Below are 25,016 nucleotides of genomic sequence, written 5' to 3' on the forward strand. Positions count from 1 at the left end.
TTCATTTGCTCACTCATTACCCATGTTCATACTAACTACACAGATGTATTTCAGATATGTTTTAATGACAACTTCATTTTTAATGTTGGAAATCTCCAGCATGCTGTGTTGGTGGCTATGTGATTTAATCAGAAAATCCTGGCGGAAGGACTGGCCTACATGGCAGAACTTCTGATGCTCATCCCTACCTTCCTTCAAGAAACATGTATAGCACTGAGATAACCTTGCTTTTCTTGTTGAAGATAATGTACTGAGATCATCCACTAGAGAACATCAGCAGTAACACTTCTAAACTTCCCTAGCTCCTATTCGGAGTAGGGAGCGCTGCATGGAGAACATGCAGGGTCAGACACTTGGTTTTGCATTGGCACTTGGAGCTGTGCAGATGGAATTAAGTTACCGAATTTGGGATATGTTAGCTGATAGAGAATCCTATTGGTAGGAGAAAGCTACCTTCTGTAACAGCGACAGGTACTGTTCTAGCTCTCTTGAAAGTAGCTGTGACCCACCTCTGGGTTTGTCTCTTAAGGCATGTAAAGGCTTGTAGCTAGAACATACTGATGTCCTTTTCTTATCTAGAACTGGGATAATAAGATGGTTATAGCTACAAATGACTATTTGTGGCAAAAGAAAAAAAAAACCTCAGAAAATGTGTAATGACCTTTATAGAGAAGTAGCAAAGGGTGAAAGGATAGAGAAAAATTGGAGAAATTTCTAATATCAAATCAACATCACTGCTCAAAAGAGATAACACTAAAGGCATGGGAGCACCTAAAGCACAATCCTGACTTTGTCTAAACCTGCATATTTACATTCAAGATCACTGAGATCAGAGCATACTTGTCTGACAGCAGTGTGCACACAAAGGCTAACAACATCATCAGTGATAAACAGCAGTGGGTTTATGAAACGAGAGTAGTCAGACAATAACCTTTCTTGATACAATTAGATAATTAGTGGGCAAAAAGAAAGCAGTGGATAGACTGTCTGTGGGCTGCGCATGAGCTTTTGACACAAAGCTGTGTAAGATCTTATTAGGGAAATTAGATCAAATTGGTTTTGATATAAATCCTGTGAAATGAATCATGGATTAGCTGACAGAGTATAAACAGAAGGGTTATAGACATTCTTTATCCTTCTGCAAAGGTGGTGTCCAAAAGGGTGCTGCTTTGGCTTTAAGTATTCATTAGTGACCTGAAGCAAAATGTAAGAGATTAGTTCTTAAATTTACAGTTGACACAACTGAAAGATATTAGAAACAAATCAGTGTTTAAAAAAAAAAAATCTAGGCTGAAAAAATGAGCATTATTGAAAGACCTTGGCTTTGATAAAACAAGTGAAAATTAGTGGTGTGTGCTTTAAAGGTGATATGAGATCTACTTTAGAACAGGAAGAATCTGAATTTCATATTGTGCACAGCAAGATGGCAAAGCAGCTTAAGTTCTGAGAACTAGTGAGACAGTGGGTATGCAATGATGTGAGCTGGTGTGCATGCTAATGGCTAGTGAAGCTACACATGGCTGGCCTGTAAGTCTGCCTGACTGTGCACTTTCTGGAGGGTCTCTCCCCTGAACTGCTGTGGCATCATTGCAGTGTGCGACTCGGGGCACCTTGCTGCAAGACCCAAGTAAGCTGGAATGAGTCCAGAGAAAGGCCACAAAGATGCTAAAGGGATTAGAGGGAATGACCTATGATGAGGAAAGGTGAAAAGAATGAAATGTTTAGAACCTCTAAGCTTGTTACATGGGCACAGAAATAGTAACGGAGTTTCCTGTGCCAGCGCAAAGGAGAGTTGGATCAAGTCTCTCTCCTTTCACTTTCCTATTAAGGTAACCAGAGCTGAGCAAAATGGCTGTTCATCACTTTGAACTCTTTGCAAAAAAAATGTTTAACTGTTCTTGAAGTTCAGTACATTTTTTTTCTTGCCAGGGGACATACTGAGTCTGCTTAAAAATCACAATGGGATCTCTGTGGGACTTGTAAAAAGTCAGAGATGGAGAGGCTTAACTCAGTGTCTACTGCCCATTAGTCAACTATGCAAGTTGTACCGGAGGACGCGAAAGAAAAACCCAACCTCTGGAATGAGTGGATACACCCTAGCTCTGGTTTTTGGTCTGTCTTGGTGCTAAGGGCTTTTGTATGTAAAGCACTTGTTCAAACCTAACCAGAACTTGCTATGTGTTACTGTCTCACTGAAAGGAAAAGGAGCATCCTTGACTGTAAGGATGTAGGGTTTTGTTGCTATATTTGATTGACCACCAGACAGTCACTGTATGGCAGCTTCCATAACTGAGGCTGTGAGTTGAGAAGTGAGTTGGACCTAGGACACTGATCTAACCTTTTTTTTTCCTGTTATTTTTTCCTAGTGGACAGAAACACCTCACTGAGTCTGTTTGAGGCACATCCAGCTTCCCATAACTTGCTGGTGACAAAATGGTGCTAGCCTTCAAGTCTGTCAGTTCAGAACTAAGATTTTTTTTACACAGTAAGATCTGGAGCTATGACAGCAGTTCTGAGAAGTGTTTGCGAACAACTGTCCCGTCCTTTTTGTGATTCCCTGATTTATGATGGCCTGGGAGGGCAGTGTTCCTAGGTAAACTCCACTGTGGCATCTAGTCTTGCAAATAGTGATTACATTTACTAATACAGTAGACAGGACTTCCAAAAATACTTCCAAATCTGAAAAAGTGAACAGCCTCATGCTCCGACAACCAGCCATAGCAGTAGTAGCTCTGTTTTCCATATTCGGGCTTGACTTTGGATTTGTAAAGGGTGCCATTAAGATGAGGAGGTGTACCAGGCTGAGTCTGTTTTATACATGGCTAACATGAAGAACGTGAAATGAATATGCCGTACTTGGAGTAGATATAAGCACAGACACAGAAGACTTCTGTCACCTCTGTTTAACCTTAATTCTCTGAAGTCCTTCTACTCCCAGTTTTCAGTATCTTTTCTAATACAATTCAGAATCTTGTTTTTTGCTCCTTCATTTCTTCCCAGTCAGTGGATTCTGGGCTTTTTAAGAGACAGAAGCTGGGATTTGAACTTACCTGACTGAATCTGACAGTTCAGTTTACCTCCTTGTCATGCCTTTTTCATAGTGCTGTCCTCTGTCTGCCCTTAACATGCAACTTCAGCTCCTTTTTCTGTGGAGTTCCTCAGTGCAGAAAAGTCTTTTTTATGGTGGTTTTGCTTTGATCCTAATCTCATGTTTCTATGCCTGGTAATCTTCAGGTTTTTATTACATATGCACCCCTCAGGTAGAGAAAGGTTCCAGAATCTGGCCGGCACAGCAGCTTTTTGCTTTGCTTTCTGCTTTTCTGGGAAAAGCATGGGGATTCATCAGCTCATCACACTGTCTCTGAGTGGGACTAAACTCTTGATCCCTCTCAAGTAACACCAGGCAAAGCAGCCCAGGAACGTGAGATGCCTGCCCATAGTCTCAAGGTCAACCATCTTGCCAAATAATGGACCTGTATGATCGATTCCTGGAGATGGGAGATGAGGTCAAATGCTGACAATGAAACAGAGAAAGGAAAATCAAGAGATACTTGGGTCAAATGAGATCATAAGGATGTAGAACTGTAAAGCTGTTGTGTATCAGACATGTACATTCATATCAGTAGACACACAGAAATGATGTGTGTAATGTATCCACGTCAGTGTTGCTGTGTCACAAAATGTTTTGTCCTGTCACCTGATGGGTCAGACCTCTTGGCAGGAGGCGTTGCCATAAATACCAGGTAAATAGGTTGAAACTGAAATAGAAATGGAAATTACCCACATGACCATGGTGTGGTAACTTTAAACCAGTGGACCTTCCAAGAAGAAATTCAAGCATCTCCAGGCAATTAAAATTCTTTGGACACGTCATCAGGAAAATCACTTGATCGCATATTTTTAGGTTTTCTTAAAAACTGTTGACAAATTATCTTGCTGGAGAGAAAATCTGACCTCTCAGGTTAATACTATTATCAATTTAAAAGTGTCTGAGACAGAAAACAAAGAGTAGGCATACCCTATCCAGAGAAGAAGTGGAGGTCAATTCTCAGGATGGGAAGGGTTAACATGGACAGCCCAAAAAGTTCTGTGTTGAGGTGTTTGATTCATGCATTAATGATCTTCAAAGTGGGCGAGCAGTGAGACTCTGCAGATGACAGTACATTATCAAGAAAGACTGAAGAACCCCAGAGGATTGTACCAACGCTAGGTGCGTGGACAGCACAGTGGAAGCTGAAGTGCACTGCTGACCATTGCAGCGTTGTGTTCCAGAAGGCATTAATTTGATTTTTCATAGATCTTAATGGATTCTAAATTAACTGTAGCAACTCTTGAAAAGATCTGAGAGTCTTAGTAAGTAACTTGCTGATATGGTCTGTTAAAGAACTGATAACTAATTTTATGGGAGGGGAAAACAAGCAAATAATTTAAGGAGTTATATAAGTGATGGGCTGAAAATAACATTGAAAATATGGAAATGTCGCTAGGTAATTGATGGGATACCTTTGTCTTGACTGCTATCCAGACCATCAGCTGGAGAAGTGGTGGAATAGTGCCAGTTTCATACTACTGAGGAGTTGCCTTGTTGAATTCTTCTGGACTGAACAGAAATAGCCAAAGTAGATGAAATTCAGAGATGGATGATGAAACAGATCTGAGGTTTGCAAAACTTCTGTGTGAATGCATGAAGAGCAATGATATGGATAATGAAAGTCTGAATTAGGAGAACATAGGAAAAGTACAGGACAGGAGACAGAGAATTTGGAGATGTCCAGGGAATCTGGGCGGCTGCAAATACAGCACGCACAATAGAGGTGATTGGGTTTTTTTATTTGTTCATAGACTAAACGAGTAATCCTGCAGCTCATTTCCATATGATATCATCAGAATTAGCAGTGTTCTAAAAAAAGACTGAACTTTCAGATGAACAACAAGATTACCTTTGACTGCAGTTAATAATAATAAAAGCTTTCAAATTTGGTAAAGATGCCATCCCTGCATATACTTTAGAGCATATGACTCTATAAAAAGTGGAAATTTGAGAGTAAACAAAAGGAAGATTAATATTTAAGATTAAGCTGGATGACGCTTTTGATCAGATCAGTTTCTTTCAGTTTCTGAGCTCCCATTTTAGTGATGTTAATGAAGAGGAGCAGTGAATCCAACATGAAAATAACACAGAGCTTCTGTATTACAAAAGAAAATCCATTCTGAATAGATCCTTCTTGCAGAGTGTGCTTGTGTATTCGGCTTAGAGCCAGGGCAGGGAATCCTGAACTAATTGAGAATTTTTTTCATTTGGCCAGCCACAGATAGGCTCACTTTTTTCTGCTTTCCAAGGGTTTGTCTGCTCCGGGTAGCTTCTGTCTCATCAGCACTGATGCCCCTTCCAAGCGCTAGCCTGTGAACAGCCTGAAATTGTGATTTACATGAATGGCCTAGACTTTCTCTGTGTGATTTGGTGGGAAGTAGGCAATGGTTCTTAGTGATTTGTGTTGTATCCCTGAGGAGAAGCACCTGTGTGGTGTTGGACTGCCTGAGGCAACTGGAATTGGACTGAGGTGGGAAAGGAGAGCTCTCCTTTGACTACTCTGGAGCTGCATTTAGCCAGGAGGCTGCTGAACATCTTTGCTCTCTCTTTGCAGGCTGCTTGGCAGAATGGCCACGGAGGAGCGGCATCTCTCCTCCAGCTGTGGGTCCTTCATCAAAACCGAGCCCTCCAGCCCATCATCTGGCATCGACGCCATCAGCCACCACAGCCCAAGTGGCTCCTCTGACGCTAGCGGTGGTTACGGCATTGCCATGGGTGGCCACCCCAACGGCCTGGACTCACCACCCATGTTCAATGGCACAGGGATTGGTGGTGGGTCCTGCCGTAAGCGATACGATGACTGCGCCAGTGCCATCATGGAGGATTCACCCACCAAGTGCGAGTACATGCTTAATGCCATCCCCAAGCGGCTGTGCCTGGTGTGCGGGGACATTGCTTCTGGGTACCATTACGGTGTGGCTTCCTGTGAGGCATGCAAAGCCTTCTTCAAGAGGACTATTCAAGGTACAGTGTACCAATTTTTGTCAGTCTTAACCAATGATCAGAAATTCCTTAGATGACTGATAACCTCAGTGCGTGTATAAGCAGACAAATTGCAGCTCACTGATCTTGTGAATACAGTTCACATATATGGTATATGCCTGTGTCCTGAGTGCCAGAGGCATGCTGCAGATGTGTATGTGTACAGGTCCAACAATATAGCTGATAGTAGAAGTGCATACGGGCAGGCTCTGATACCTTCAGATGCTTGGTTGTACTTACACAAGCAGACTATGTATGAGCAAACATGCCTGAACACACAGATACTCTCTCTGCTTCTTACACTCTCTAACTGAAAAAAAGGGCAGAAGAATTCACTTTGCAATAGAAAGCATACTAGTGGGTTGACTAGAGAGCAAGCCATTGTGTTGGTAGCTGGCTGATGTCAGCCCACCACACCAACACTCTCTTGGCTTCTGTGAAATGAAGTAAGTCCACTTGTGGGGAAAGCACTCTTTTTTTCTTTTTTTCTTTTTTTCTTTTTTTCTTTTTTTCTTTTTTTCTTTTTTTCTTTTTTTCTTTTTTTCTTTTTTTCTTTTTTTCTTTTTTTCTTTTTTTCTTTTTTTCTTTTTTTCTTTTTTTCTTTTTTTCTTTTTTTCTTTTTTTCTTTTTTTTTTTTTTTTTGTTCATTGACTGGGCCAGTCGTACTTAATTAATACTCCATCACTAGGAATGTTCAATTCTGGAATGAACAGAGCAATACAGAGTGCAGATTAGCACGGATCTCTACAGAACTGACTATTTTTCATTTAATTTTTTTAAGATTCCAGGTGTATCTCCTTGCCACTATACTACTATGGAGATGATCATTCTGTATTGCCCCACTGAGTCTTCCTTTTTCATTATGCCATGTGGAAAGGGTGTCTATCCCTTGAGTATTGGCCTATACCCTGGCAGAATTTCTGTGATTTATCATTGCTGAATCTCCTGTGATTGGACTTTTAGTCGCACTTCTGACTGTCAGCACAGACTCTGTTCCTTCTCCAGCACTTGGACCCATTCCCTGTGTTTCTTTTTGGCACGTTTGGGTACTAAAGGAGGGAAAGGGTATTACTCTGAAGCAAAGCCCTTACGGGCTTTTTATGCAGGAAGATGATGAAAAACTAACTCCTCATGGGAGCAATACAAGAACTTCTTCGTGGCAGAGCAGAATATAGGCTTAACCTGGGGAGAGGAAAAAGAAATCTAGGAAGTTTTGAGAAGTTGAAAATGATCCAGAGCAACAGTAACTAGAACCTGTAATCAGCCTTAGTATTACGTCAGCTGATTTCATCCTAGGAAAGGAGACTGCTTCTCTCCAAGCCCTCCTGCCCAGCACAGCCATATTCTCCCTGTGGTTCCCTAATTGATTGCCTGTTAACACGTAACAGATCGGGGGAAGGAGTAAGTGAAGATTTCTCTCACCCTGTCATCAGCTTGTGTTAGTAACCGAGGTACCAAAATGCTTCAGTTCCCAGTAGTGGGAGAGCCCAGTGTGCTGTGCCAAGTGTGAATGGTTCTAGCTGTGGAACTGAAGGCTGAGTCTAGGGAGATTGGGTAGGCAATAGGATTGCACATTTTGGTTGACTCAGGAAAATGTAAAATTCCTAGGGCTGTGCTGTAGTGATGCTGTATCCACTCAACCCTGTGTATACATGGGAAAGAGCTCAAGTATAACAAACAAGGGACAGGCAAAAACATTTCCAAAAGGTACTCTTTCTTCAGCTGTATTACACCCAATTTGCAGACTTTTTTTTTTGAGTTAAAAGGGCTTTTTGAGGTAAAGTTTGTTTTTTGTTTTTTTTTTTAATTAAAGTATGGCAGAGCCTGGCAGCTCTGCCACTTACTCTTCCTTTCAGCCAGGTGAGTCCAGGCTGTCCTCAACATCATGAAGTCCACTGCTTTTTGACTAATAGGAAGGAGATGGGCTGAAAGCCAGCAGGGATGTGGTTGGGTATCTCTGGTCGTAAAATCATAGAATCATAGAATGGCTTAGGTTAAAGGCACCTTAAAGATCATTTAGTTCCAACCTCCCTGCCATGGGTAGGGCTGCCACCCACCAGATCGAAGTTGCCCAGGGCCCCATCCAGCCTCATCCTGAGCACCTCTGAGGATGGGGCATCCACAGCTTCTCTGGGCATCTTGAAATGTGCTACTGTTGTTGCTTAAGACAGGTCTGATTTGAAAGCAAAATTTCATACTAGTTAAATGAAATGAAATGGGTCTGTTACAAGAAAGGTAATGGTTTGATTATTTCTGAATTAAAAACTTTTAAAATTCATATTCCATAGAAATCCTACATAATTCTCTCATCCAAATTTAAGACAAATGCTATGGATACTTATTCATAATCTGACTATTCATTCTTGTAGTAGTTTGCTCAGCAGATAGAACATTATAAATCAATCAAATAATTGTCATTAGCTTTTGTTTTTCAGTTCTAACTGGTAAACAGTTTTACTTCTCTGAGCATTAAACTAAGAACAGTGCTACTAAACCATATGGCTGCCCTTATTATTCAACATATTCATGATTATTACTGCCCTTCATCTATTTTTCATTTTCAAATAGTGAAAATTAAGGCTATTTCTAAAATGACCATTAATATAAAATCTTAAAGTCAGCAAAATAAACCTGAATTAAGATTTCCCTCTCTGTTCTTTGTGAGTCAGTCTGTTGTGTGCTTGGAACTCATACCCATAAGGCGAAACAACAGGACTTACAAGAATTCATGTTGAGGAGAACTGGGGCATTGGAGAGAGAGAGAGAAGAGGCATCTTTAACATCATCTTCTGAATGGCCAGGGTGTTTATCAGGCAAAGCATTTGCATCCATGGATTCTCCGCTTGAGTCTTGCAAACTTCAAACTCTGTGAACATCACTACACAGCTGCTGTGCCTGGATGCCCTTACACCACTAAGGGGCTTAAAATGTGGATAATGCAACTCAGAAGATTTATGTGAATTTATAACAGGCTTGAAACAAAATCTGTGGTCTTTTAGGGCCTCCTGATTGTATTTATAGTGATCAGCATGGCTGCTGGGAAGGTAAGAGCAGCTGAGAGAGTCTGCACATCTTCCTGAGCGCAAAAGTCTTCCACAAGTGCAGCAAAGAACCTGTGAGATGCAGGAGGGAGGTTTGTGACCTGCAGTAGTGGCTGTGGCAGTCAGCTCTGTCCTGTCCCTCTGTCCTTCTCATATTTCTCAGATGGGAACTCGCAGCAAAAACACAGTGTCTTAGACTTCCAAAAACTTTTGTAGCATGGCTAGAAAAAGCGCAGTATTTCCAGGATCTAGTGCCCGACTGCTATTTATTATCATAGCTCTAGTACTTGAAGTCAGAAAATCATCTGCAGTCCAATTCAACCTTGTTAGTTTTGCATTTTATTTTTGCCTCAGTGCATCCGTAGAGATTGCTTTGTTCAAAGGATCTGTTATCCAAAACTTCAATAGGTAAATACTTCCGTGTCAGAAACCTGTCTGCAAGAAACTACGTCAGGCTGAGAGAAAGCTGTGTGCTGCCCAGGGCTCAAGTCCTGCAGCCACATGCAGGCAAGAGGGTGACTTGACCAACACTGCAAAAATGTCCAAGTCCTTTTGCATGGAGCAGAGAAGGCAAACAGTGCTGGTACTACACCTGGAGAGACCCCTATTTGCTCTCATAGAGATTTTCCTCTGATTTTCACAAAGTACCTGTCCTCACACCAGGACTCAGATTATGATGTCTCAGCTAATTTGAGGGGAAGGTAACAGAGAATCCCCTGCATGCTTCCTGTCAGTGTTCCCTTGTCCTGCTGTAGAAGAGATTGGACTGGTGCCCACTGAGAGCAGAGACACTGCTGGTCATTCACCATGGGCCATTTTGCAGTTTTTAGGTCTTTTTTCAGTGGGACACCAAATGATCACTTGCCTTTGGAATTGGAGAAAAAAGAAAAAACAAAACCAAACAGATTCTGGACAAAAGTTTGCAAGGCACGATGCTCTGTGCTTGATAGAACTCCCCTAAACCTACAATATTCTGAAAGCAGTCCTTGAAGGAAAAAAAAAAAAAAAAGAAAGAGAAAAAGGATAAAAGGCAACAAATGCATGAGCTGAGAAGGCTGCAAGACGGATTTCCCTGTGAGTTTCTCCCAGCCCTCTGGCACCACAGGACCAGCACTGTGGAACCATGCTGCTGGTCATAACTGCAGTGTGTTGCATCAAATCATAGGGGTGAAAGAAAACTTTTTATCCTGAACAAACAAAACTTGGCATTTAATAGCAAATAGGTTGAAATGTAGGCTTTTCACTGGAATTCAGGGGAAGCTTGACTAAGGAAACAGAGGGCGGGAGAGACGGGTATGCAGCAGTAGCAGGATGGAGCATGCAAGGAAGAGGATAGGGAAAGAATGGTGAAGAGGAATGCAGAAGAAACCAGAAGGAAAGAAGAGGTTCAGTTGTTTGCTTGTTTGTTTCAGAAAGCAGAAGTTGAAAAGGCTTCATCTCTGAAGACTTTCCTGGTTATTTCTGTTTGATTGTCCCTAAGTTTCCTTTCTTGTATGTGGTGGAATAGGCAGGATCTGACTAAGTGGGGTGAGCAGCTTGTGCTTTGAGTGCTATACCAATTCTGAGCTCATCTCCCTTGAGGAACCAAGTCCATAACATGAGCAGGAGCTGTGTGACAAGTTACCACATTCCCCAACCTCCGGGAGTCGTTCTCCCCCTTCCCAGATCCTCCCCTTCCAGAGAGGACGTGTCATCTAGGAGACTCCAATTTTCAGGTATTCCAATTATGTGTTCACTGAATATTTTGTTCCAAACTGTTTAACAGTCAAAGGTCTCTATTTTGCAGAAAATAGGGTAATTTTACAGTTCTCCAGCATAAAAATACATGACCTGTCACTTCAATAGTCCTTGGCTGTTCCTTAGCATCTCTCATCTAAAGGCTATAAAGTGCAGTTAGACCCTAATGAATCAAGACTCACGATCCCCCCAGGAGACAGGTTTGGTAGCTCACCCAATTTTGATGATGGGAATACCAGGACACAGAGAGGAAGTGATTTGACCTCCAAGAGGAAAGCTCAGAACAAATCCAGACTTTGATCTGGTCACCAGCCACTTGGTTTTTTTGAAGCTGTTTTTTAGGTCAGCCTTGTGTGGTGGCATCGGTGAGGTCCTAGCAGGTTTTTTGGATCAAATGTAAATATTACCTAAATCAAGGAAAGCTTTTCTAATAAATGACTGTTCAAAGCAAGGCCTTGTCTACTAGATTATCCCATTTTCTTGCATTTCTTTCTAGGTCACATAATCTACAATTCACAATACAATACGTGCCACAAATTTATACTCGTATAAGGACTTGTCTGTCTGAACTCTTGTGTGCACAGAGGCCCTTCTGCACCCCAGCTGCTGTAGCAAAGAGGGAGCACTCTCTAAGCGCCAGCAGCCAGGCTGATGGTGTGACCACCAGCCGCTGTGAGGCTGCTGGAATTCCGATGAGTTAATCTCATCACTTTATCATAGGGCACTTACAGAAATTACAGGAGCTGCGAGCAGCTCGCTGTGCTGGCAGCCGGCCCCAGGACCCATAAAAGAAATTGAGAGAACAAACAATGAAAAAAGTCAGAGAACTTTGTTACGAAGCTTTGGAGACGAGTTTTTCTTGGATGAATTCTGCCTGGGTAATGCTGATAGTGCCTTCCCTGGTGACAGCCTGCAAACACTTGGATATTGCCCCCAGCTGTAGCTTTCAGTCCATCCAGTACAGGGTGCATTTGGGGCTTGATAAAAAAGTCTGTTTAGCTTGGCAGCACTGTCTTGTATCTCCTAATGGCAGTTTTTGTGTGGAGAGAGCTTTTACCTCTAGCATTTACCCAGTAGAGCGGGCTGCAGGACATGGTTGCTGGTGCTTTCTTCCTTGAGACTGGGATCGGGGTATATGTAAGAACATGCAAACCTGCGTTCAATGTGAAGGCAATAAGACACGCTGAAAGGGACGTCCCACTGGTGGTAGGTGTATTTTTCTCACTTTTACATACCCATAAACCCTATGGCTGCAGCACCGCATGTTGGCCGCTGTGTTGCCATATGGGGAGGGGAGCTGGCCCAGTGGCCACTCCCTTCTGATGCTTTAACAGTTGTGATCCCAGTACAGAATGCCTTTGAAAGCTGCATATTCAAATTATAAGTCCCTATATGGTACATATGATACCCAGTACTTACTCTGGCACTTTCACAGTTGAGTTGTGATCTAGGCTACATAGACCATTGCCAGTACTTTGTCAGGGGAAGGCATGAAGAAGTTGAAGGATCTGCCTGACTCATTGTAGGGGGACCTTGAACTTCTGGAAAGGGCTGTCATTGCCTTCTGCTGCTGTTAGGGCTCTGTGCCCCCTTGGGTGTCTCTGTCTTAGGAGGTGAATTTTGGGCCTTGAAACCATAAAAAATGAAATATTTTGCTCTCCAAAACCCCGGTGCTGGTTTTGGTATGCAAGGTGAATATTGAAACTAAGGCAAGACCTTCAAAAGTGAGATTATGGTGGAGTTTTATTCCAGGTTTGTTCCTGCTCTATTCCTTCCTGTGCTGGGCACAGCAAGTAGAGATCAGGTCTCTGTATTCAGAAATCTGTAAGGCAGTGGAGCTCTGTGTCTAGAGCAGGAGTTTATTACCCTGAGATCATACCTGAATCTCAATTTCCAGCTCTCTGAGAATCTTGGTACACTGCTAGCTATTGAAATTCAGGTGCTGCTCAATGACCAAATACGGTCTGAATGGAAGCAACTTGTGCAATGTTTTTTTTGTGTGTGTGTGGACAAGCTGCATTTTGGGCATGAAGGAACAATGGTGAGGAATGAGGTGGATGGCCTGGAGCTTAAAGTCAAGTTGCAGGTCTTGTGACAAGATAGAGGGCAGGTTTGTAACTAGCAGGCAGATAATGTCTGTACTTCTAGGGGCTGTATGCTTCTGAGGTTTCACCCAGCAAGGGCCGAGCATAATGAAATAAATAAAATGGTGCTTTCCTCCTTTTGAATCTGTCTCTCTTTTAGCTCTGATTGTCAGTGGATTCTCTGACTGCTTAGTTAGTCCCAAGATCTAGTTATCACCCCTAGAAACTGTATGCATATATGCTGAGAAAAGAATGGTCTTGAACAAGAACTAGAAATCCATTGCATATCTAGGAACAAAAATCAAGTGTCCTGTCCTGGCGTTACTGAACTGGGAGCTTCCCTTCTAATCTGGAGGCATACAAAGTCCAGGCTGTGTCCCCTCTCTGCTCTCACATGTGCTCTTTCCTACAGCTGTGAGTGAACTCTTGGCTCTCAGTTTCCTGCTCTGAACCACCAAAGCAACCTTTCCATCCTTCTGAACTAATTGTAGATTTTAGAAATCCCTTTTGGAGCTGCCTGTTTTACCTAGTAGCCAGACTGCCTAGCAATACATTATCACTGTTGATGCCAGGTTTCTGGTCCTGCTCCACAGCAAAAACTGAATAGTCCTCTTCAGAAGCATCTTCACAGTGAATGTCAGGATGAAGACAAATTTTCTTTGTCTTCAAAGAACAAAAATTCTGTTTGTTATCTTCTAGGGCTAAATAATTGCTGCTTTACATGTCGTTCAGTGTACTATCCACTCCATCCTCATATCAGACCCCTGCTTCCATGTTTCAGTTATGTGCTTGGCTTATTATAAAATACAAAATGAGCAGAAACAAATTTGGGGTGCCTCTTTTCCTGTTTTGTCTTGGAGGTGATGTTGTGATCATAAATGAAAGGGCATAAGGAAAGAAATGATCTTCTCTACAAAGAAATGATAAGGACTACTAAAGTAAAACTGAAAAGATTTGCATAGATAGGTTGCATTTTACATCTTACCCATTTTTCTCAACAACTGCTTCCCTGCTACCTGCAGGATGTCACTGACAGGAGGAAGCAAAGGAGGAAATCCCACCTCCTAGCTCTGTGGTACCCAAAGCAAGACAAAGAAGACAGGTGACATCCACCTGGTAGATGTGGAGTGAGATTTGCTCTAGCTCTCAGGGCTTCAGGGAACAGGTAGTAAGTGACGCAGCATAAGAAGTGATGATGTGCTTTGAAAATACTGTGTGCCTGAAAGCCCAGCTTTGAGTCAGCCCCTTGGATGGGCAGGTTTCTCCCAGTACAAACAGCAGTGTTGCTTTTTTTCTGAAATGAGCTCCAGTAAGTAGTGCTGGGTTCTCAAAGAGCCATCCATCACAAGCCAGCTGTGGTCTGTGTGTGTGAGCAAATGACTGAGCAAACATAGAGACCAATGGTTATGGAAATACTTGGGCACTTCAGCCTACTTCTGGGTCAGTGAGGAGAATATGGCTCCTGAGTGACCATATCTGTGTTTGATTGCAGGGAATATTGAATACAGCTGCCCAGCCACCAATGAATGTGAGATCACAAAACGGAGGCGCAAGTCCTGTCAAGCCTGTCGCTTCATGAAATGCCTCAAAGTGGGGATGCTGAAAGAAGGTAAGATGCAGTTGCTGTCTGTCCTGACCTGGAAATCCAGGCCTTGTAGAATTCCCTAGTGCAAATATACACTTGTGCTCTCTGGTTTTTCCAAAGTATCTCTATACAGGATTTTTAGAAGAGTCAGGATGGGCTGTTACCAAGAAGACAATCCAGAGAGGAGGGTGGTTCTAGTCAGCACAGTAATGCTAGGATATTACTTTCAGCGTGATAGCAAATTCAACAGATAACTGGAAACAGGCTGTGCCAAACCATTTCCTTCCTGAAAGAACGCCAGGCTGGACGGTATTGTTCTCTTTCCCTCCAGGTCATTTTCTAGTATTGAGAAGGAAAGGTTCTTGCTTGATTATGACTGGGTTGGCTGGGCTTAGTAAGGGAAGGATGGAGTTAATGCAAAGCTATGGCACAGTGTGCTTGAAGGTCTGCCCATGTTTCCACTCAGGAGACTTTCTGAAGATGTTGAGGAGCACAGGTTTGTCTGGGAGCTGTGGGTCGCCTGCCCTGCATGCTCAACCTGTTCAGCTTATTGATCTGTTCGGCGTTCTCTAAGCAATGTTCAGCTTTTCTTGTGCTGCTTTTCCTCCCTTCCCCCCTGCCTCCCCAATCCTTGTCCATTCAAGGTGAACCACAGGGAATTCAGTGGCGATTAAACACATTCTTATGGATTGGCTTTAAAGCTTTGTTCCCTTTGGGTCCCTCAGGGAGAGGAACCGAGAGGAGGAGGGGTAGGAAGGAGGAGAGCTACTTGCAACCCTCTGAACTGCTGTACCTGACAGAGAACAGTGCCCTCCGTTTGTCTAAAAGGAACAACAGCTAGCTGTGGTCTGCACAAGGCCAGTGTGCTGGAGCCAAGATGCCAGCATGCAGCGTGCTTCCAGATCATACCATTTTAGCAGCCAGTGATGAATTGCACGATGTCACTTGAACCTGTATTGCTTTGCACTGGTGCTCTCTCATTTCTTGAGAGGCAAGTTGATGGCAGCCTGTATTGTTAAAAATGTAGATTAGACGTTAAACTCTGTCCTGTTCTTTGATGGATGTGCAGCTTCTGTGGTTAAATATCTTCCTGCTGGAGCACACCAGGTACCAAGGGAAGGAGATGCAGTCTTGTGTAGTCTATCCCTCCCCGGCAGGTTATCGAGTTGGGAAGGTCTTGATCTTCTGCTGGGAGGGAGACATCTGCTTTGGGATTTAGAGAAACTCCTTTAAAGCAGCTTTCCTGTGTGTGGTCATTCTGGGGAGCATTATATCCCCTCACTCGCATACCAGTCCATGATAGTGATGTTGCCTTTAGTGGAAGAGCACATTGGTTATGAGAGAGCCTGCTCACATTAATCTTGTAAAACAACCATAAAAATATGATGATGTGGCTCCAGTCACTCTGCAGAGCAGCAGCACGGGTCCTGGCTTGCTGGCTGCCTGTGTCTGTACTGCCCTTCATCCAAGCAGTTGAGCCTCTCAGAGCTTGGCAGCTCTGAGCAGCAGGAGCCTGTGCCGGCTTGACTGCAGCCAGGGCAACCTCTGCTCCCAGTTCTAGGAGTGTAATACAGTCCAGAGCAGGGTCTGAACTGTGGCTTAGCCACCAAGTTGCGTGAAAACAGTTAACTCCTACCAGACCAGAGACAGGCTGACAAACAGTAGAGTTTCATTCACACCATGCTGTGTCTGACCTCCTGAACCCTGTGGGATACAAATCATTGTAAACTGAAATTTGACTCTTTAAGGCTGCTTTTGTGCTGAAGTGTCTTTGGTTATTCATATAGGGATTGATTTGGCATCATTAAACCACTAGGGAAGGGTGGTTTGCTATTGATGTTAGTGTATCTGTGATCCTTCCCATAATATTTAGAGCTGTGGAATATACAGCATTTAGATTTATTGATAGCAATGGGATGTACGAACACTTGACAATATCAAGGGAAGGAGAAGAGCCTATTTTAGCAATCTAACAGGAATTCTTTATCCTAATGCTGAGTGGTCAGCTGATGTAGGAAACGCTGCTTCTTCTTTTCTCTCTCTTTTGCTCATCTTTACCAGCTGAGAAATAAGGGTCAGACTGCTTTGCAAAAAGGTTATAAGCACTGATTAGTTAACTTTATGTGAAGCGCAAAGTTATTAGTATACAGAATTTAATCAATACACATCTTTAAAAGCAAAATCCAAAAAGGGATAAAAAATGGCTTCACAGTCTTTGATCTCCACAGGGCCAGGAGTTCCAGGAAAGAACAAATCCATAATTGTTTGACTTACTCAGAAATGCAGAATTGACAAGAGATTTTGGATTAGAAAAGGTTCGTTGGTTTTTTACATCTCTGATCTGTCATTCTGTTAGCTCATCCATCGCTTTATCCACCAGGGCAACAGTGTTCCCTGTTACACATTTCTAGTAGTTTGACTGGTTTTTGAAATCCCTGCTGTTTTGGCTTTCCCAGAGAACCTATCCTGCAGTCCCCATGTGCTCATTAGGATGTTTTCATCTTCAGGCTGCATGCTATTTTTCCTTTCAGTATTTCCTGTTTTTCCTTGCTTTGGTTTATATCTCTCTTCTTCCTTGGGTCCATCCATGGCAGAAGGCTGCTAAGCCAGGTTCCTTCTCCTGTTTGATTGCCCAGAGTTTGGAGAAAAGTGATCTTATGGCTAAATGAGAGATCTTGAAGCCAGCTTGTCTCTTTCTGCATCTCTCTTTGAGATCTTTGGTACCGATCTGGTAACTTACTGCGAGACATTTCTGGGAAATGAAACTGCCTTCCTCTGAAGAAGAAAAATATGATATTCTATTCGTGCCTAGTTCAGTGCTTTGTGATTTCTTCTCAGTAAGACAGGAAAGATTCTTCTGGTTATTGTCCTTACACGTGATATACACGCCTCTGTCTGCTCACTGAGCATGTGGTGCGGGCCTATTTTTCAAGCAGGGGAAACCAGTATTTAAAGATGTCAAAAAGCAGGTAGCAATGACTTCAAGCCTCTACTTTACTCCTGAATGCTCAATTTGATTCTGCAGAAGCAGAATCCCCTTGGAAATGCACATGAGGGTCACCAGGCACGTTCTTTCTTTTCCAAGGGACTGCAGGGAGCTGAACAGCCAACCGTGTCCCTTTAAGACCCGGGAGACTGTCCCTAACACAGAGGTGCAGGTTGTTCGGGCAATGCCAAGTGAATGAGGATCAGGGCAGGAAGAGAGCCGATGGGGCGATCAATAGGTGTCTCAGATATCCAGGCCACTTTCTTTAAGAGATCTCCGATCAATTCAATGCAGCGAGGGAACCGCACAGACACCAGAGCTTTGCTGTCTCAGGTTCTCCAGGCGTGACGCTGCAGGGCAGGCGAGACTCACTGGGGAGAGTGACTGGCAGAAAGCAATGCCTGCGGAGCCCAACAGAATCAGATGTGTTGGCCTGTCTAGCTGTCCGTCTCTCACTTTCCCTTCCATCTGGATTGTGCCTTCAGAGAGCTCTAATTGCCCCCTCATTCAGAGACCTGGACAGGAGGCTGCTGGATTTGGAGTTTGTGATTCCAGCGTACCCCAATCCAAGAGTCCCTGTAGAGAAGTTATGTCCCTAGAAAGCCTGTGCTCTGTTGATTGTGGCCTGGCTGAGGTATCTGCAGGCAGAGATGAATGGGGCTTCTCTACAGCTTTGTCCAGCCGAAGTGCATACCTTCCTGTTCTGCAAAATCTGTCTGCAAACAGAAATGTTACCTGTAAGGATGCCTAGCCATTGAGGATGGCCTGTGGGGCTTCCAAGAAAGAGAGCAAAGACTGAAAGGGCCCTGGGGATGTATCCTGTGGCAGATGAGGTGCACCTTATTTCAGAAAATATTTACATCCAAAGTTTCCCAGATGCATTTCTTATAAGAATTCCCAGATAGGAAAACTGCTATGTTCAAGATGCCCCCCTCGGAATGTCTTTGAAGGCAAATTCTCCTCTGGCCTGGCCTCCTTGCTCTGAGGGTCACCCAGCAGTTTTTACTTATGTGGTAAGGGTGAAGTCTACATGCCTAAGAAAGGTAGGGGAAAGAAGTCTGGATCTGGATGCAGAAAAGGGTGGCTCTTTAACAGCAAGAGAAAGTTTAGGCAATTAGCGAAGAAAGGTGGATGACTTACTTCAGCTACATGACTCTGTTTCTTCCCAGAAGTGTATCTGCTGTGATGTAGTAATCCCAGGTACAACCATTCATTTCCCAAGCTTTGCTCCTTGTCATACTAATGCACTTCAATAAGTAAGACTAGAGAACATGTTAAAATTCAACAGGACATCCAAATTCCTTGTTACAAATCCCCCAAGCTCCCGAACTGTTATCTGTCTAATCTGATTTGTGATGTACTCATCACTAGAATGTGTGGATACTGACACTACAGGGCCAAGGACTGAAATATGAATGAGAAGTGAAGAGAGAAGAGCCACAGAATTCACCCTGCTCATCTTCCCATTAGCTGTTCCCCTTTTTCACCTGTCTGTAGAGCCTTTGGCAATACCCTGCCTACTGCAGCCAGTAGAACTATCCTAACTCTGCTCTTTCCCTTACCAGATGCAGCCAGTGGCTGTTACAAATGCTGTCCAAAGAAACAAACCTGTCACTCCTGAGTTGGCCTGGCTCTGTGATCTTATAAATTGGGTGCCACTGTCCAGTAACTAAACAAGGGATTCCTGGCACTGGCAATCTCAAAATACTTCTACCTCATAACTTTGCCTTCATTGTTCACTAAAATCCAGATAACTGAATCAACAGTGGACCTTCTTTCAGCAACATAACCAAATGGAGGATGTTTCATTTCTCTTTTGAAGTGTCAGAATCTCTCAATGAAGCAAAGCGTTTCCAGCAACCGCTCCCTCCTGCCCCCATCCCTGCTTCCAAACCATGTGTTCTCGAAAAGACATTTGATTCCAGTGAAAGCTCAGCTGACATCCCTGCAATATGCTTGGGTTTTTGCTTTGTGCTTCCTGGGAAGGATGAGGGCTCCTCCGGGGATTCTGGGTAATTGGGTTAGTGGCCAGCTCATGTCAGGAAATTAAAAGGCAGCCCCGATCAGGTTGCTGCTGCATGGGATTTAATGGCTCTGTATTTATAAAGTATTCTGCCTCCAGCCGGTGCCAGAAATATCACTACTGGAGGCATCCAGATGAAAAAAAAAAAAAGAGAAAATTTATTTTTCTTACTCTAAAATACCCTTGTGTTTAAAAACAGACGGGCAACCAATTTCTCTGTCCTTTGACATAGGATTTCCAGATGCAGTGAGTGGCATCTTGATGTTTGTATTTTCTACACCCAGCCATTTTCAAAGACATGAATTGAGCATTTATAGTATGGCTAGAATTGGGCTGGGTGGTAGCACAACATAGAACATATGCAGCCTTTGGTAGGATGCTGGTAAAACTCCAAAACTGAGGCTTCTAGTGGATGGACCATCAGTGAGTGTACACTGGAACGATAGCACTTGGTATCTGTTTTCTGAACACCAGACTGGTGCATCATGGACCCTTGCAACACCTTCTGCCACATCCAGTGGATTATCAATCTGTCAAGGTTGGTTTTCTCCATTCATTTTGAACCATTAATCTGCCCAGATGAGTCCGTAGGTTCTTGTTATATGTAACTGAACCTCTGTTCTATCAAACATGAAGTCCAGATTTTTTTATGTACTTCAGTGCAAATTCAGAGAGGGATTGCCTCTACAAAGGTTTGTGAGTGTATTCTATCACTAGAAGCTGTGCTTAGTGCTCTTATAGCACATTCAAAAAGAGGAAGCTGATAAAAACTGCAACTGTCCAAGGATTTTTAGATGCCAGTCATCATGCAATAAATCTGTGGGTAAGATCCCCTGAGCTGAGCAGGAGTAGGTTGGGCCTGGATGCTTGTCCCACTCCTCTGCTGTAACTTAAGGCACGTACATTCAACGAGTGTCAGTGGGCACCAGTTCTTAGTGGTGCAAACACCACTGCTGAGGTGGGAATTTTAGGAGACATTTTAAGTCCCAGCTGTGCTGGGAGAGCTGGCTGAAGTGGCAGCACGCTGTGTTCTTGGGCCCAAGGAGCTCCCTCACCTCTGCAGAGCTTTGTCACGAGTGGGCCTCTCTCCATGTGCTGGCGGCGCCTCTCCGTTGTGTCATAAATCTAGAGTTTTGTTCGTCAGTCCATGCTCATGCTCCCTTGCCTGCTCCAAAAGGCTTGTGTCCTCTATCTAAACATTTAACAGTCTTCTCACAGATGTTCTCAGTGTGAAATAGAAAATTGAGCTAGAAAAAGCATTGGTTTGACCCTTCAGGGCATTTCTGAGGTTCATCACATCTCCTCACATAAGTGTCTGGAGGGTGATGTGAATGCAGATATGCCTGCTTCTCTCTGTTGCTTCTCAGAGGAGCCCAGATACACAGAAGAAAGCTGTCAAAGTCTAAAGTAAGGTAAGTGGAAACACACCCGGGGCTGTAGGTTTCTCTAGGCAGCAAAGCACCCTTTTGGGGATTCAGATGAGTATTATCTCTTGGAAAGTTGGTGGCACTGTGGCTTTGTCACCTCTTAGGTCCTTCTGTGAAAGTCATCCATGGTCTTTTCCTGGCAGACACATGCCTGTGTCTTCTTTCGCAGTGCCCCTCAGCCCGCTGCTGTGTGAGTATTGCTTTTGTGGGTGATAAAAGTCAGTATGCCTTTTGTCCTTCTTCAGACTGGTTAGAGGTCCATGAGGGGAAACAGTCCAAGCATTTGTATGGGCCATGAACAGAAGGTGAGGGTGTGGGCGTGGGGAGCACTACAGAATGCTGAAGAATGTACCGAGGTATTCTTTATTCCCTTCTGCCCCTGAAGCCTTTCTTGATTCCTGGTTTTCCAGTGTGACTAGGGACTCAGCATGGGAAGGAAGCTGTACCTTTGAGGGACAGGCCAGGGATGCAGAGACACCTCAGCAGAGCTGGCAGCTGAGGAGGAAAAGGGTTCAAAAGCTTTTGAATTACATCAGATCCTATATGCTTTGGACCAACCACCAGGGACATGTAGCTTATATGCGTGTGACAGTTTGTGTCAGTGCTCCAGAGCATGTGACAGGCTCTGGAACCAAGTATATCACCAGTTGTTGCTGGGCTAACCTGTCCCTTGCAGTTCAAGGACTGTTTAGCTAGACAAGCAGGAAAGCAACTTTTCTACTCAACTAATGCATCCCTGAAAATACCAGAGGAGGGATCAGATCCATCTCTCTATAGGTCCTTGTAACACAGGAGAGGGATTATGATATAAACAGGACTTCTTCTCTTCCTGTGATGGAATCTACAAAAGATGGAAGTGACAAAAGAAAACCTAGTCAGGCTCCAGCCTTTCCACCTTCTCACTAAGCACTTTTCTCCATAGTCTGTTTCTTACCCCATCTGGGCACCCCTAACTTTTAAGGTCATAGCTACACTGTTTCCTTGATAGGTGTCCTCCCAGCTCACTCCTCCCACTTCCACATCCCCTAGTCTCTCCTGATGTTCTGAGCAAAAAAGGAGAAGGAATGCCTTGTGTACAGTACTTTTCTCCTTCTTTTTTCTTTGGTCTCAGCCTATGTTTGCCAGCTTTCTTGGGCATTGCCAGTCCCCGTGCTTTAGAATGCAGCTCCTGGGGACAGGGGTACCTCTGTCACCTGTGGAGCAACACCTCAGTTCAGACCTCGGGAGAGCAGCTAGGTTGCACTGATGCAGACTGTACCTCAAGGTATAGGTGGGCAGTAAGCACAGGATCCGGCTGGTTTATAGAGTGAGCTGGGCAAAAGCAGTCCTGGAGATGCTGCTCCCTAGCAAGCACTTGTCCTCTCTTCCCTTCAATTGTGCCCTTCTTGGTCTAGACACAAATTATCCCATGCATAAACCCTGTAGCTTGGCTTCTCTGTTAGCTCTTTTGGCAAGATGGATCTTTCTGTTCCTGTCAATTCATGAGCATGTGATAGGACTCGATGGAAAGTGAGGTGAGGCTAGTAATTTGACACGACAGCTGATATTGGGCCTAGACTGCATTTCCCAATGGCCTGAGCTTAGCTTCACAGAGCTTTTAAGATTATTTTTAGTCCCCAGAAAATAAAAGAGAAACTAAACCTGACTCCGTATGCTGTCGCCTCTGCATACTCGGCTATTTTTACTTCCGACAGACTGGGCCTAGGTCCAGCTTTTAAAAAAAGATGGAATTATTTTACTTCCATTAAGAAAAAAAAAAAAAAAAACACCCGAAGCCTGATGTTATCAAGTCAGCATGGGGACATCTGATCCCAAAGTTGTTGGGCAGACATCTCTCTGAGGGGCATGTCACAGAAATGCAGGGAGCTTGAACAGATCAGCGGATCAGCTCTCCCACTGCAGAGGCTTGGTGCTGGCACAGACCTCTCCGCACCAGCACTTGGAACACGAGTGGCACCCACAGGACACTTCGAAAACTGACAGTCCTGCCCCGGGCAGGATGCTGAGCCGGCAAGTTCTGCACAAGCCCCGGACTTGCCCCTCTCCTTGCTTGATACTGGGGAGCTGAAAGCATGCTGCTGGTGAGTGGGGACTCAGTGCAACTCTGGGAAGCTTGGCACCTGGGCTGCTGTGCAGAGTGACTCAAAAGGTAACAAAATTCAACAAACGGCACTTCCTGGCAGCACTGAACGGGAGGAGAGGGGATGTTTCAGCACATACAGCCTTCATTTCTGAAGAAGCAGTTTCCAGAAAGGTAGGTCAGCACAGAGTGATACTTCCCCAACCTTGCTCTGTACTGTAGCACCTCACATCGTAAATGTGAATCCTCCCATCCTGTTTGCTCTAGCTGACCATCTTTGCTGACACTGTGTCAAGAAGGGGGGGGGTCCAAGAGTGCCAGTCATGGTGATGGCTTTGTAAGATGAGTGCTTTGTTTCCTGGGAGCTGGACAGATGTGATACATGTGAAAAATCACTCTGTGCAGGAGCTGGAAGTCAGCTGCTTTCTCTTGGTGTTGTCTGGTCAGGCTGTGGTATCAAACCCTATGTAAGAGCCTTCTGACCAGCTGTATCTCAGAAGTGACTGCTGCACTTTGCAGTTAAAGTGCAGGTGGCTGCAGGCTTGGTGTGAACTCTGCACTTGGGATTACAGTGTACAAAGCACTCAGCCTTGCTCCGGCCCTGCCCCTCTCATCTCTCTTCTGCCCTCTCACTTTCATTCATTCAGTTTACATCCTGCTCTGTTTCTTCTCCACTTGATACTTTCTTTTTTGCTCTGAGCTCATGCACTACAACTCCCCACCCCATTTAGGTACCCCTTAGGTATCCTCCAGCAGAGCTGCATTGTAACCGCCCTCCCTATCTTAAAATCAATCAGTGAGCAAACCAGAGCAGAGCAGCAGACATTAACAAGCCACTGCTGCTTAGTATTAGATCTTGAATTTTGGCCATGCCCTTTCCTGCCATCTAACTATGACCCCTTACGCTGTCAGCTCTTTAGGAAAGGGCTTTTGCCACAGTGCTCACTTCTGGACTGTCACAGTCAGGGACTCAGCTTGAGATGCCTTTGTTTGCTGTTGCCCTGAACAGCTGGAGCTGCTGATGACAGGGTAGGGTAGTGGCTCTGCAAATGCTGATTGAAAGCATTTGCCTCAAGGAGTTTCATGCAGGAACAACAAGAGGACGAAGGTTTGTTCAAAATAAACAAGCTAAAGACCTTGGGCGAACAGACCTCTATCTGCATAGTGAGGGAAGGAGGGATGGACGGTAAATCTCCCTGCGTCTCTCTTATCTTTTTTTTAATGCACTTAAGTCGTTTGTGTCCTTATAATCTGATTGAGGGTCCTTAATACTGCTGCAACCTGTGCAGCCATCCCTCTGCTGGGCACTGGAGATGCATGTTTCTCCTTGGGAAGAGGAACAGAAAGCTCCTTCCCCCATTTTCTCCCAACTCTCCCAGTCGTCCTTCTGTACTGCTTAGCAAAGTGCACAGTAAAAGCATTGTGGAGAGCTGTTTGCTGGTTTCTACTGGTCTGAGAATGGTGTCCCCCATTCCAGTGAAATCCTGCCTATAATCCATCCTATTGGCATGAGGGAATGGGCCTTCCTGTGACCTTTCTTCTGTGAGTGTCCTAGGAAGCTGTGATGCAGGAGTGAAGTCCTGTAACCTTTTTCGGATTCCTCCATAACCTTCAAACAGAATTATTCCCAACCCTTTAAATTTTCACAGCTGGTTACTTGGTTTCCTGGTACTTCCTGAAATCTGTCTCTCCCATTTTCTCCTGGCTGTATGTAGGTGTCAGTCATTCAGCAGAGCATAGTAGCGTAGGGGTCTTCTTTCTTATGAAACCAGGGAGCACGTACAGAAGGAAAGAATCACAGGCAGAAGTGACAGCATCCTACTTCATCCAGGACTTTATTAGTGCTGTTCCTCCAGGATCTCCCAGGATGAACTTAGGTTTGGGATTCCCCGTCTGCCCTTTCTAAAAATCACTCACTGGAACCTATTAGGGCTCCCAGGATTTTGCCCACAGGCTACCTGCTGCAGGGAACAGAGATAA

General features: G+C 44.2%; 1 protein-coding gene across 1 annotated transcript in view; it reads left to right on the top strand.

Moving 5' to 3' along the window:
- ESRRB (estrogen related receptor beta) overlaps positions 1–25,016 on the top strand; it is a gene marked incomplete at both ends in the record, with an annotated part of 76,153 nt that overhangs the window by 35,979 nt on the left and 15,158 nt on the right. The window contains 2 exons of the mRNA XM_079536654.1: positions 5,646–6,055; positions 14,428–14,544. Of these exons, the coding sequence (XP_079392780.1) occupies positions 5,646–6,055; positions 14,428–14,544 (527 nt within the window). The remainder of the gene's footprint in view (positions 1–5,645; positions 6,056–14,427; positions 14,545–25,016) is intronic.

Source organism: Tetrao urogallus (genome assembly GCF_951394365.1).
Source record: "Tetrao urogallus genome assembly, chromosome: 6".
NCBI classification, from domain to species: domain Eukaryota; kingdom Metazoa; phylum Chordata; class Aves; order Galliformes; family Phasianidae; genus Tetrao; species Tetrao urogallus.